Below are 13944 nucleotides of genomic sequence, written 5' to 3' on the forward strand. Positions count from 1 at the left end.
TGAATAATTCACAAACGTGTGGACCCTTTTGGAGGACCCACGTTTGGCTCAGACCAAATCTTGTTGTGACCTCCCCCGCCCCCTTGGTTTCTTTATTCTCTTGTTCTTTTACAAACTCTTTTTTGCCTGCTTTCTCTTGGTTTCACCCCACTCTTTTCTTTTTGAGATCCATGAAACGCTCATTAACGATTGACCTGCCGGTTGAACAGGTCGCCAAGGTAGTTAAGCGTCACCTTGTGTTTCAGCCCAGCCAACCAACATTGCAACCCAGTGACGACTATGCCGCTCATCACCAACTCCCAGGTGGATCAGTTGTAGACGAGATCTACAAATGGACTGCACGCATTGATAGTACCCAACAACGGCGAGAGCGTACCCAATCTATTTCTTTACCTGCAATTCGGCATGTCACCACCGATCCTCTTTTACAATCACTAAAACAGCCAGGCGGCTTCAGACGCTACCATGTTCTCACAACTGCCCGTCTTCAAGGCAAAACACTCCCCAACTTGGTGACAAGTAGCTTTGTAGAATTTTTATGCTTATATGGCCACTTTGGCGGTGAGGATCTAAGTGACGATGAAGAATCGAGTGACGATGAGGAATTAACTGATGAGAATGAAGAGGATGAGGATGAGGATGAGGATTCAACTGATGAAAACGAAGCCGAGGGTGCGGAAGAAGAGGCTTCTGGCAGAGGAAGAGTCTATCGAGGGGCTATGCTTCAGACAAATCCGTCCTATCTCTCCACAGGCGGACCTGTCTTACCCCTACCTGTCACTTCCTCATCTGCTGTATCAAAGGGACTTCATCATCAGCCAGTCCAGTATCGTCACCTCCATGCTCGAGAAACAATGCCTTTACTCTCGCGCTCTAAACCAGGGCAGACCCTTCAGGGTAAAGCTACACCAGGAAAAGCTATGTTTTTACTATTAAAATCCTTTGTCACTACCGGGATTATGTTTCTCCCCAAAGCGTATGTCTAGTCGTATGTAATGTTGAATCAATATTCATATATATATATTTTATAAAAAAAAATTAGATTCGATAACGGAGGGCTTGTATTCTCTACTGTTGGTATAGTACTGCTGGCACTGATATCGTATTGGTCGTTTATGCTGCTAGTCCAAACCCGCCTGGTGGTTCCAGCTAGTTTTGGTGACATGGGAGGAGTGTTGTATGGCTCATGGATGCGTACTGCTGTACTAGTGTCAATCACCTTGTCTCAGATTGGATTTGTTTGTGCCTACATGATCTTTGTTGCTGAAAATTTACAATCACTTGTATTGGCGTTTTCAAAATGCAGAGTTTTGATTCCAATGCACCTGTTAATTTTAGCGCAGAGCTTTGCATTTATCCCTCTTGCTATGATCCGCAAAATTCAACGTTTGTCCGTCTTTGCTCTTATTGGAGACGTGTTTATCGTAATTGGCCTTGGTTATCTTTTCTACTACGATATCAAGGAATTGGTGGTTGTTGGTAAAGCAGATGTTGCTTTATGGAACCCTCTCCATTTTCCACTCTTTATTGGTACCGCTGCCTTTACCTTTGAAGGTGTTGGCCTAGGTAAGTTTTTCGATTAAATAAGTTTAAAAGGTATAGTAGATGTGACAACTTATCTAAATAATTTATTCTCTTTCGGACCTTTAGTTATCCCAATCACTGAATCAATGAAGGACCCACAAAAGTTCCCCACTGTACTTAAACGCGCGCTCTTTTTTATCACTCTTTTGTTTGTATCTATGGGTGCATTATCATACTTGACATTTGGTGATAACGTAAAGACAATCATATTGCTCAATCTTCCGAGCAAAGATCCAATGGTTTCTTCTATTCAGACCCTGTACTCTCTTGCTATATGTCTTTCTATCCCTTTGCAGCTCTTTCCTGCTATTCGGATTATGGAAAATGGTTTGTTTGTGACTAGGTCTGGTAAGAATAACACACTTGTGAAGTGGCAAAAGAACGTTTTTCGAGTTCTGGTCGTGTTTATATGTGCCTGGATTGCCATCGTTGGATCTAAGGATAAGCTCGACAAATTCGTATCCTTTGTTGGTGCTCTTTTTTGCATCCCTCTTTGCTTCATTTTCCCTCCCCTTTTCCACCTTAAAGCTCTCTCCTTACCCATTGGCCGTCGTCTCGCAAATATATTTCTGATTACATTGGGTGCTATTGGGTAAGTCCTAATTTATTAATTATCTAATTTCTCTATTAATTAAACTGTTATATATCTTTAAAATTTAGCATGATCTCTGTCACTGTACTTACTCTTAGCCAGTGGAACTCATCTGAATCCCAGGATCCTACCAAAGAATGCATTCTTCGCAAAACATAAGCTGTCATAGTCCCCCAATATTTCATATCTTATACCAACACCATCTTATTATCTTATATACACTCACATACATTACACAAAAGAACAAATTCAATCAATTTGGCAATATGTCAATAAACAGTATACATACAACATAGCATTACAAGTTCAATATATTGAATATCTAAAATTGGACAAATATCTACAAGTTGAATGTTTACTTGTATTGATCATAACGCCAACTTGGTTTAAGTGTCTTAAAGAGTTGGCGTATAAGTGATTCAGTATATTTTACATGATTTCAATATAACAATCATTTGCATATATGATTAGATGTTAATATATTGACGTATATATATATATATATATATATAAGAAGAAGAGATAAATACTGGACTGAGTAAGCCAGTACATGTGTATGAGATGATTATCTTTGAAAAGTTCCCTTTGTTGATCAACAGAACACCACTATACTTTAAATAAAACAAACATTTTGGTAAAAAGTGATTTTAATTGTAAAGTAACTTTAGTGAAAATATATTACTTCTTGTTAAAGCACATTTTGTATAAAATATAGATAAATATCTTTGAAAAGATCCATGGTTAGATATAGCTGTTGAATGGCACACACACACACACACGTTTATGGAATGTATATCTTCATAACTATGCCCAATAAACTAAACTTATTTTTTGTTTATTTTATGTAAAATTCATAACGTCCCAAATGTATTTATCGATCGTAAGCGGAATCACCTCTTCCCAACTTCACGAGATAACTTAGCACACGTTCTCCATCAACACGCAAACCACTACATAAATCATTACTCAGTTTTTGGAAATTTTCATCGGTGTAATTTTTTTAAAAGAAAAAAAAAACTTGCTACTTACTTGTGAGCATATTCGTTTGTGATCCATTGTTTGAAACCATTGATATTTCCTGCAGTCTGGACAGATAGCTCACGATCAACAAACCTAGGTTATGAATTGTATATCAGCTTCCTTTTTCTTTTGAAAACTTGAAAAATATTATTTATACATACATGTCATCGTAATAGGTTACACCTGCCACAGGAGTGGTCAATGTTTTGAGAGTCTTCCGACTGTACAGCTTTCCCCAGGTATTCTCAGCCAAGAGGTTGGCAATCTTCTTGAGGGGTGCGAGTTCTGAATAATCATCAAACATAAACGGATAAATGGTTTCTCCGGTAAAATATACAGGTTGTCCTGGGTTAAGCTGGTCAAGACGCCACTCAAATGCGCTGGCAAATTGTGGCTCGTTGAGTACACGTTCGGCTGACCAGTTACTCTTTTCGCCTTGGCAGTATATAGCTTCGTGGAGGACAGCATATATAACATTGGTATCCCAGCCCTGAAGTTCTTGGATTCTGTTGAGAGTTCGATAGCTCAGACGAGAAAGACTATCCAGGTCGGCACAAGCAAAGACTATATTTTCATGAAGGGTATCATAACCTCCGGATACGCCAAACAGGATACCAAGTTGAAGGAAACGACGAGGAGATAATGTACCACCATTAGGGAGGCGAACCTGGTTTTGGGATAGGTAAGCATGGATTTTGCGCACACGCTCAATATCGTGGGGAAACTTCTTGTAATATAATTTGTTCTTGGCTAGGATACGAGGGTAGAGTGCGCGATAGACAACGTCAGGGGAGTTTACAAGAGGGGGAACACCTCCAGTAATGTAGGCGTGTTGAATAGATGTTGGGCTGAAAACCACATTAATAAGTGTGAGTGTGATAAGTACCAAAAACTAAAACCAAAAAAAAATGGCTTACAATAATGAAAGATAGGTGGTGATGCAGAAGCCACCAAAGCTTTGACCAAGTAGAGTAAATCGGCTCTCACAGTCTGGTGCCCGATCGGCGGTCAATTGCTCTCGAATTGTCTCGCAATCACGCACGATGCTGTCAGCACGAAAGAAAGTCAGATAACCAGCCTTAGCTTGGTCAGTATCTAGACCAAGCATAGCTAAGGACTCTGTTGAGATCGGTGAAGAAAGTCCAGTTCCACGTTGATCAAGTAAGAGGACTTGAAAGCCCATCGCAAAGGCTTCTTTGATCCAGCCTGATGTTGCACTGCTTGGAAGTCCAACTTCAAACCCAGGACCACCCTATTATATTTCCAATATTAACAAGAGGTGAGTGTCATATTCATGAATATGTACGCACACAGATAAGTCTATCTGCGTGCGTCTACACATATATACTTAAGCTTGTTTGATTATAATGTAGTCACGATAAGCAAGTTTTCTTTTTTTTTTACTTTGATTCTCATCTCATCCGCTTACCTGCAAGTAAAGGAAGAATGGCATTGTTTTTATGTCATTGACTTTGTCAACTGGGACTAGATGGCGTGCAAACACCTTGATCTTCTCAGGAGACTTTTGCTTGTATGCTGAGTAATGATGGATGAGTCAGATTGTTGAGATGGATGGGAATAATTAGCAACTTTAGTTGAATTTCTTTTTAATTGTTTGTTTGTTTGTTTTTTTACCCAAAGGACAATCAAAGTAACGATCAAACACTTTCGCGCCTGGGATGAAGTAGGATTCTACGGATGGATTGTCCAATGGATGCATTTGTTTGTCTTGCATGGTTGGGATTATACTGCTCTCTTGAACAGGTGAACTGACTGGTGATGGTGTGACGACGGGAGGAGATAGTCGCGTCCTGTGAAATTTATGGGTTTGGGAGGTCGCTGAAACCTTGGCTGGTGTTGTGGATGGTCCTGGTGTGTCGGGAGGACCGCTCCAGACACCGTTAAGGCGCCTTAATGGACGCCTCTTTACCTTTATACCAGTCATAGTTCTCCTTAACCCAAAAGAAGTCATTTGTTATTTGGTCAAGGGTACCCCTAAAAATAAAGAGTAAGAAAGGCCCTTCCCCTCCGCCCCCGGAAGAAGAATTGATGTAGAAAATTTAGGATGTTCAAAAGACACACAAACACAAACACACCAATACGCACACACACGCACACGCGCACACACGCACACACACGCACACACGCACACACAAGCACACACACACATACACACACAGATATATTATTATTATTTAGTAATTATTCAAAGTTTGAACAAGTCATTCACACATTTGCAAAATATTTTTTTTTGTCTGCAGTAACCAATCACATTCACTTAGAGTGAGTTCTATGCTCACATAAAATATCACACATTAATAAGTGCTTTTTTAGAAACGATGTACACTGGCTTTTGTAAATCAGAGAAAAGAGGCAAATGCTTGCACCTCTGTCACATACTAAAATTGGAAAGATACAGAGAAGACTAGCATGGCCCCTGCACACTTACCAGAAGAAAGATAAATAAATAACAGGTTACCCTAACTTATGGATAAAGTTCCATGACTTATTGTTAGCCTATACCTTTATCTTTTCGTTATTTTGAAAGTATCCAATATTCTTCTTTTTTCTTCTTTCTCCTCTCTCTCTCTCTCTAAAAGTAGAGTGATATGTCTGTACAACATTATGGCGTACAATATATTTTTCTTTGAAAGTGAAAAGCAGGAATATGTTTGATTCAACACTATATTATTTGGGTCTGAACAGTCTCTCTATTTTATTAAAGAAAGGCGAACAATAGAATGCTATTTGGTTTTCCAAGTGGTCCCTCCATAACTTTATATCTAAAGCACCGTGATTCTCCCATGCATTCTGAGAAACAGTTCGACTCCTTGATTATTTAAATCAAGATACAATATAAATATAAATAAGCCCTTACACCAATGTGCCATAACCTTTAAACGTTAACAAGTCTAGCTATATGGCTTTAATAACTGATTATACAGAGTAATAGATAAAAAGCAAGAGAGCAAAAAACCCTATTTTATGTATTGAACAATCGATGTTAAAAATGGGCTATCAAGAGGCTTGATTTATTATATGATAAAGAAAGAAAGGTTTGCTATAGTAGGTTATCTTTGTAATTTTTTTCGGGGGTTCCAAGGCTGTTTTAATGTTAAATCACAATTAGGGACTATTTTTCCTCCTTTTTTTTAATGCTTCAATTTCAACTTTTCTTATTTCCTTTACTATTGTAGTGTAAATTTAAAGATACCTCTTCTATGTCCAAGTATTCTGTTTTTTTTTTGCAATCAACGCAAAGAATCTTTATATTTTGTTCCTTTCACGTAATATGGAGAATAGTAAAACGATTCGCTAAAGTATAGAAATGATGTAATAACTTACCATCTTGGATCTTGAGGGTGCCTGATGATAAGCAGGTTGGAAGATACGTGCTCTTATTACTCTTGCCAGTGTTACTATTCTAGAACTTGACAATCTTCGTCTCACAAGACTACTATTCGGGACAACCCCTCTTGGTCTCAACACTTCTAACGTGGATTATACGGACGAACCTATCAGGAATCGTGCCATCGTGTAGCAACTGGTTAAAGATCTGTCGGAAGTTCAATACAGGAGCAGGGAATTTATACCACAAATGATGTTCAAACTTTAACGAAGCCATGTCCAAGTAATTTGGATTGGTATATTTAGAATAATTTATAAAGAAAAAACAGTACTGCTACAAAAATGGCCGAGGCTTTGGGACTTGTTTAGACTTTAGAAGATATATCTGGGTCACAAAGGGCAGTGCTTGGACGCACCAAATTCATCGATCAATAACAAAAAAAAAGACATCAGATTCATGTTTACAAATTAGAAATCACATTAATAAACATTCTATTGGTTTATGGCACCTATTAAAATATACAGACCAGTTCTCCATTACCAAGGCACAATCTGAACCAAAGCAAAGTAAATTTTACTTGCTAGACTTTTTTTTTGGCTTTGGAATTGGTTGATGTAGGAGAAAAGATAAAAATTAGCAGAATAAATAACGATTACTAGTCTGACTTCTGGAATTGGCATAAAGGAATTGAAAGTTGAGAAACTTGCTGCTTTGACCAAAAAAATATAAAAAGAAAAGTCAATATTATTACTGATCTGACTTGACGTTTGAGATAGTTTGTTTGACAGCAAAAAAATCTGGGCATTGGTTTTTAAGATAAAAAACAAATGCTACGTTTTAGTGCCACTCTTTTTTTATCTGAAAGTGCGTCAATGACATCCTGGTCTGGTCGAATTAGAGTCCCAGGCACATTATTTTAGGACCTAAAAGCACAAAAAAGTTTTAAACTCTTTCATGCCGTTAAAATAAAAAATTCATTGACATAGGAAATCTCCCAGTCAATGATGATAACCCTCCTGAAAGTAGATCGTTTGGTACTTTTGTGGTTTTACCTCTGCATTGAGAGACAAGCACCATCTTTCTGAATTGCTCCTCGTATACGCCGGTACTAGGTAACTTCTCGTTGTCTCATTTTCCTATCAAGCAAGCTATTGATTACTACAGTCACAGTCAAAAGCATTTCGACCTCTGAGCCAAAAAAAAGCATAAGAGAAATCATGTCATGTCTTCAACATGCAGCTGCTCATCAATAATAATAGCTAAAGTCTTCAAACTTCAAATACAAGATGATATGTATGTTTATTTTTAAAAACATGTATATATATTTATAAGTATCAATATTTGATGTGACCTCCCTTGGTATCAATTACAGCCTCGTATCAATGTTGCATACTTCCTGCCAAAGTTGATGCGAGTTCGACGCCTATTCTTTGCTACTCTTGTCGCATCACAACCTCCAAATCACCAATGTTGTTGGTACTGGTCTTCTCATCACTCATTTGTCTCTCGAAAGCCCACCAGAGGTGTCTAATGTAGTTGAGATCCGGACTTTGAGCTGGCCAGTAATCAAAACACCATACATTATGCCTATAATTCCATTACTTCGAATAAGAGCCAGTATAACATCTAACATTGTCTTCTAGGAATATGAAGTGCCTGTTCTGTTTCCGTAATGAATTTTGGAACCAAGGCATGAAATTTCTGAAACAGAGTGTTCACGTATTGATTTTGGTTTACGTTGCCATCTAAGAATATCAAATGTCCAAAACCACTAACCAAGATATATTTCCGGATTATCCATAATACCATTCTCTTACTTGGTTCTCTCGATTGTATTTTCTTCCTTGGACCTTTTCCTAGCTTTCCTGATAGCTCTGGCTCTCCCATCATTACCTTCAATTTTGAACCTGGATTCATTGAGTCATACTATATTTCTCCATTGCTCATCCATCCAATTGAAATACTCGCAAGCCCAACTCAACTGTCTTTCCTTGTGGCCTTTTGTTAAAGGTGCTTATGAGTTACAATATATGATCCAAAGCCCAAACGCTTGAGATAGCTTATTAGTGTCTTTCTATAGACAAATACCTTCATCTTATTTAAAGAGACTCTTAGCCCATATTATGAGCCAAATGATTCGTTCCAAACCATTTGAAGAAGGTGCCTTTATGTCTTTTCAAAAATATTTCTAGGTTTTCCGTAACCTTTTATTGGCGTTAGAGATTTTATTATGCACACTCTCTTAATGATGTACTTGACGGTGGACAGACTCATTCCAGCTAACAATGAAATGTAGATTACACCGAAAACTGCTAAATGAATGTACATAATGCATCTGTATTTGTAAGGATTTCTTTTCACCTACTAATCGCGAGTGTTTTCTGATGATGTGTCTTGGGTATTATATTCTATTAATAAAATGGGAAAACAATGTCTATTTTTTATTTTATTTTTTTACCCATTTATTTTTCGGGGAGCGAAATGTTTTTGTCTAAATGTATTGGAACGAGTCTGAATTCTCCACAATTCACACATAAAATATGCAAAATATATATATTCATAATATATCTTGTCCACTTGGGAAAAATGCCTAACACTACAATACATATGCCTGTCAAAGGAATCAGCTCATATTAGCCATACTTGCCCTGACAAAAAGAAGGAGATTTCTTGTATGGTTCAGTCAGGAGTATTTTATTTAGGGTTTTACATTTGTTTCAATTATTCTGAAATTTTTGCTAGTAGTGAATATTATTTAGTGCGCACCATAATTAAGAAACCACAAAAAAAATCGAAATTTTGTGTGATTCACCAAAAGTTAAAACTGGACTGTTAAATATATAATGGTTACAAATACACAGATATATCTTTATTGAAAAAGTAGAATATGGTATCAGCCTATTACAGTTTGCCTTGATGTTTAAATATCCAAAGAAAGCTGGAGACTTTGTTGTAGAATTACAAATACTTTTTGACTCTTTGTAAGTATTAAACTTTTATTCCAAAAATATTGTTATTTATAAGCTCATGTCCCAAGGTTGTACTTAGAAAAACACAATAGATGTATATCATATATTTATTTTCCTTGTATCCTCAATTTGCCTTTCATATACCGTACTGAGCCTGCATTTTCAATAGGAAATTAAAGCAACCTTATTAAAAACTCGGTTAAGATAATTATATATCAGTTATTTGTCTAATGATGATCAGCGCATATTAAGTTATAAAAGCAGCAAAAGAGTAAGCTAAGCTGTGACCCGCACTCTGCTTTAAACAAGAACTATTTTAGCTCAGAACCGTTTGGCTGACGGTTATTGATAATATGAAAATGTGTATAATCTCAAGAATCAATTCCACCCAAAGTGTAGCGCTCAATTTTGAATTAATTTCTATCGAAATAATACAAGATTTTAAGTTAATGTTGATAAAAGAAGACATATAGTTTACTTTTGACAGTTTAAGGAATAACTACAACAACCAATCAAGACCCCTTTTCTCCACTGTCAGATATCATTAAAAGCAATAGCAACAGCAAAATATTTCCAGTCTTTTACCTTGCCTTATTATTATGAACTTATTTTTATTTTTATTTTCTTACTCGGGAAACTCTAATGATGATCTAGCAAGAAGAAGAGTGAGTGGAACCAGATATACAAGTGTAGTTGTATTCGATCCTTTCAATGAAATTTGCTTCAGTTGTACATTTACATATAGTAGTACTATTATGTATGTAACGAGACCGGGAATGTAATAAAAAGATACCATCTTCATTATTAGTACAGAATTCATTGTCTGCTTTTTTTCCCTGTTATCATATCACTATTGATTTTCTCGTAGAATTATTTGTATGATTATTTTATTGCCATCAAGCTCTTTGTAAAGTTTAATAAACAAGACAACACAAAATACTACAGCAAGATTTATTCACCTTAAGCGCTGTACGTATAGGAAAGATAATCTATTAAACTATCAATTATTTTTAACCTTCCGTCTATGACTATTGCTCAGCAATAAGAATTACATCTACCGTGATTGGCTCATTTGATGTTTAAAATCAATCTTTCCTAATTTAAAGATTTTTTTTTTCTAATATGAGCATCAAACTACTTATGTAGGGGTGGGACGCGTCTGGACCAGTTTTGTCAACTGATATGTTATTTTTATCGTAAATAATATATATCCAAAAACTGCTTTGTCTAAATTTAACTGCAGAAATTATTAAGGATTGAGATGTCAAAGACAGATTCTACCATTTATTGCAATAATTAGTGTTTAAAAGGAGCTTCACATGTACTTGTATTACAGTACACATTTTATCAAGATCTATTTAACAGAGTCTCAACTTGGATAGGATACGTAAGCTATACTGGTAGTGTGTGCTATATAGTATTATGTACTTTGTATACATATCTGTATACAAGCATAAATGGCCAAGCCTTTTATTTTACCGAGGTTCTACGACTTATTCTGCGCGCATACGATAAAGAGATAATGTAGTATATATGAATTCTTTGGGTATATTATAAATATAAGCCTGCATAGAATTTCTTTGTTTTGATAAAATACACAACTTCTTTATTATCCTTGTTATTATTATTATTACTATTATTATTATTTATTTATTTAATTTTGAAAATATTCATCTACTCATTAAATATCATAAATATTTATAGCTTCTTGTGAAAATACTTTCAAGTGAAGCCGCTACAAAGCCGACTTTCCAAATATATTATACCTCAAACTCACTCAAAAGACTTGTACACGCAATAAATTATTTTAAATAGACTTGGATTATACAATTAAACAATACCAAAGTAAGGTATCTGGTATCCATACAATATATGAGCTTCAAAATTAAATTAGTTAGCTGGAGATAAAATCACTCTGGAGCAAAACACTACTGTCTATATCGTCTTGTACACAATATCAATGTGTAGAAAGCTCAGTCGTGATCAACGTACCTAATTGGGGGTGACTGTCCTTGAATAAATAAATAAAATGTAAAGTGAGCACAGATGGCTATCAAGAATAAGATTTGTATAACAATGAAAAATAGGGTACGCATTCTCTAGTATAATTTGGCAGATTGTACACGATACTGCATCTACGTACAAATTCACTTGTTTGTATTTAGTTAATAAAACCTTTATTTAGTTATTTTTTTTTGCTGGGATCAAAGAGATTGTATGAATCTAGCTAGAGTTTAGTTCGTTTCTTGCGAGACTAACTGCGTATTGAATACACCCTATTTAGCTTCACTAATGCCGTGACCATGAGAACCACACCAGGGCCTTTTGTTGTTGTAAAGGCGATAATTACTATATTTCATATGAGCCACAACTGAGTAATTTATAATGCCTGCAGTATATACATATTCAGGCACAGCATCAAGATATACAGTCATTTATGCATTTTTTTTTTGATTAAATACATATTAAAATATCACCATACGACAAAGAGCTAAGCTATAGGAGAGGTTTTGTTGATTTGATTCCTTAACGTGGTGTTTATCAACTATAATCTCAACCTCTGTGTACGTCAATCCAATAATAGGTTTTTTTTATTCTTCTTCTTCTTTCTTTATAAAATCATAAATTTCCTGGTTTCTGTATTATTTGCATACAGTATATCACACTTCTCCGGTTATCCTTCTTAATTTGACAATTTTTTGTTATAAAAATAAAAATGCTTTTATATTATTGTGCATGCGCCCACAAGCCTTTTGATATATAAGTTTGGCGCATGACAAGCTTAAAGTATTTGGTGTATAATGAGTTGTTAATATTCTGGGCTGAATCAAATATGCACACACAGTAACAAGAAGAATACAAAGGCATATTCTCGAATGAGTACAAGACACCATATGCCGTAGAACTCATGAATATATAAAGGAACGTTTGTTTGTTCATTGTAAAAAAGTATTCGCTCTCTTCTTCACCCTTTATCACCCAAAATTAAAACTTTTATTACGCCAATATTGAACAAATATCAAAACATGAACTCCTACAAAGAAAATTCCAAAGACATTGTGTATAATGGATCATCCATTGGTGTAAAAAACGACGTTTCGTATCAAGGTATGCTAGGATTTCTATCCAAAGAAAGTATTTATCATAATCAAGTCAGTTTACTAACTATCATTTCTCCAAGGCTTTCTTGGTAGTTCATTCTTCTACAGTTCATTCAAGCAAGTGCTAAACCTCTTTCAAAAAAAGGGTTGCTCTGAACCAAACATCTCAGGAGAACTTCCCGTTCTGTCTTCTTCTACCAGTACCAGCTCGAACTCTCCTGTCTTGTACCTTGATAACATTGCGATCAATGATTGTAATACTCCTGATAGATGTGGACATGTAGTTCAACGTTTTCTAGAGCATTTTGATGCTGAACTCCGATATCATTCCAAGCCTTTGGTCGATTGCTATTCAGAGAGCGGAAAGTATGCCCTGGCCAGTAAAATTCATCCGTTCGTGTGTGCACTCGAGCCAATTCTCATGGTTCTGCCAGCCTTTCCTTGCAAGTCTCCCAACAATCGGGACAAGGTTCTCGGAGTTCTTCCTGATCGTACAGAAGAGCTTGGGCTTCTGCGTATAGAATCTTTCTGTGCTGATGTAGCCCAATATTATCCCCAAGGATGTCAACTTACTATTGTCTCGGATGGCCGTGTGTTTGCTGATCTTATTGGCGTCAAGGATGAGCTAGTTTCAGTATACAACAATTTCCTGGAATTCACACTCTTCAAATCACGCGGAGGACTTAAGCATATCATATTCAGGTCATTAGATGATCATTTGGCAGCCATTAATATAGACGATCTTGAAGTTGGTCAAGCCGGAGAAAACTTTGATATCCATGACAAGAGACGTGCGGGATTGATGGAGATATTTACTGACGCTGATAAAGCCGAGGCCATAAGTAACACCATGGTAAATCTTGGATTTGTACGGTATCTTGAAGAAGATCTTGTGTGGCCTGCAGGAATGAGCAAGACTAAAAAGAAGAAAGAGTGCCGCCAAATAGCAAGAAAGATGATGGAGCGCAATGTTGCCTTTTCTAGGCTATGCGAGCACCACTATCCTACTCATTTACGCCTCTCCATCCATGGATACAACAGTTCTGGGCCAAAATTCCCTATTCAGATGTCACCTAATTTGCGTGGACCAACTCCTTGGCACTCAGTGTGCTTGGAATTCAAGGACGGAAAGACAGCATTCGTTAAACGCAAGGTTGCCGCCCAATTGGTGAAAGATGGAGATTTTGAGTTGTATGAGCACCCTGAATTTAAACGGCCATGGGGATTCCGCCAGCTCGAAAGTTCATATATCGATTTTGAGAGTGTTGTAACAAAGATTTTGTAAAATATTTTTTGTTGGCTTAGAGATTTGTTTCCAAGATACCAGCA

General features: G+C 36.4%; 5 protein-coding genes across 5 annotated transcripts; 3 read left to right on the forward strand and 2 right to left on the reverse strand.

Moving 5' to 3' along the window:
• Positions 1-53: 53 nt before the first annotated feature.
• Positions 54-2470, forward strand: PHYBLDRAFT_181181 (hypothetical protein). Its single transcript, XM_018438430.1, has 4 exons — positions 54-976; positions 1043-1566; positions 1651-2176; positions 2245-2470. Exons 1-4 carry the CDS (start codon positions 171-173, stop codon positions 2333-2335), a joined length of 1947 nt encoding a protein of 648 aa, XP_018292318.1. The 5' UTR covers positions 54-170; the 3' UTR covers positions 2336-2470.
• Positions 2471-3201: 731 nt separating this feature from the next.
• On the reverse strand, positions 3202-4916 carry PHYBLDRAFT_111822 (hypothetical protein; the record flags this gene model as incomplete). Its single annotated transcript, XM_018428240.1, has 5 exons — positions 3202-3289; positions 3358-4044; positions 4114-4448; positions 4626-4732; positions 4832-4916. 5 exons carry the CDS (start codon positions 4914-4916, stop codon positions 3202-3204), a joined length of 1302 nt encoding a protein of 433 aa, XP_018292319.1.
• Positions 4917-7978: 3062 nt separating this feature from the next.
• On the reverse strand, positions 7979-8462 carry PHYBLDRAFT_144728 (hypothetical protein; the record flags this gene model as incomplete). The annotated part of the gene is made up of 3 exons (XM_018431275.1): positions 7979-8100; positions 8177-8290; positions 8363-8462. 3 exons carry the CDS (start codon positions 8460-8462, stop codon positions 7979-7981), a joined length of 336 nt encoding a protein of 111 aa, XP_018292320.1.
• Positions 8463-8775: 313 nt separating this feature from the next.
• On the forward strand, positions 8776-11510 carry PHYBLDRAFT_167700 (hypothetical protein; the record flags this gene model as incomplete). The annotated part of the gene is made up of 7 exons (XM_018435694.1): positions 8776-8837; positions 9407-9526; positions 9734-9785; positions 10815-10901; positions 11219-11302; positions 11330-11359; positions 11409-11510. The coding sequence occupies 7 exons, from the start codon at positions 8776-8778 to the stop codon at positions 11508-11510; spliced, it is 537 nt and encodes a 178-aa protein (XP_018292321.1).
• A 1030-nt stretch (positions 11511-12540) lies between these two features.
• On the forward strand, positions 12541-13900 carry PHYBLDRAFT_71450 (hypothetical protein; the record flags this gene model as incomplete). The annotated part of the gene is made up of 2 exons (XM_018442473.1): positions 12541-12622; positions 12696-13900. 2 exons carry the CDS (start codon positions 12541-12543, stop codon positions 13898-13900), a joined length of 1287 nt encoding a protein of 428 aa, XP_018292322.1.
• Positions 13901-13944: the final 44 nt, after the last annotated feature.

Source organism: Phycomyces blakesleeanus, assembly GCF_001638985.1.
Source record: "Phycomyces blakesleeanus NRRL 1555(-) unplaced genomic scaffold PHYBLscaffold_9, whole genome shotgun sequence".
NCBI lineage: Eukaryota > Fungi > Mucoromycota > Mucoromycetes > Mucorales > Phycomycetaceae > Phycomyces > Phycomyces blakesleeanus.

Coding starts and splice junctions, on each gene's coding strand:
- PHYBLDRAFT_181181 (XM_018438430.1), top strand. CDS start 171: ATGAAACGCTCATTAACGATTGACCTGCCGGTTGAACAGGTCGCCAAG. Junction 1,567..1,650: donor CTTTGAAGGTGTTGGCCTAG/GTAAGTTTTTCG, acceptor TCGGACCTTTAG/TTATCCCAATCACTGAATCA. Junction 2,177..2,244: donor ATTACATTGGGTGCTATTGG/GTAAGTCCTAAT, acceptor TTTAAAATTTAG/CATGATCTCTGTCACTGTAC.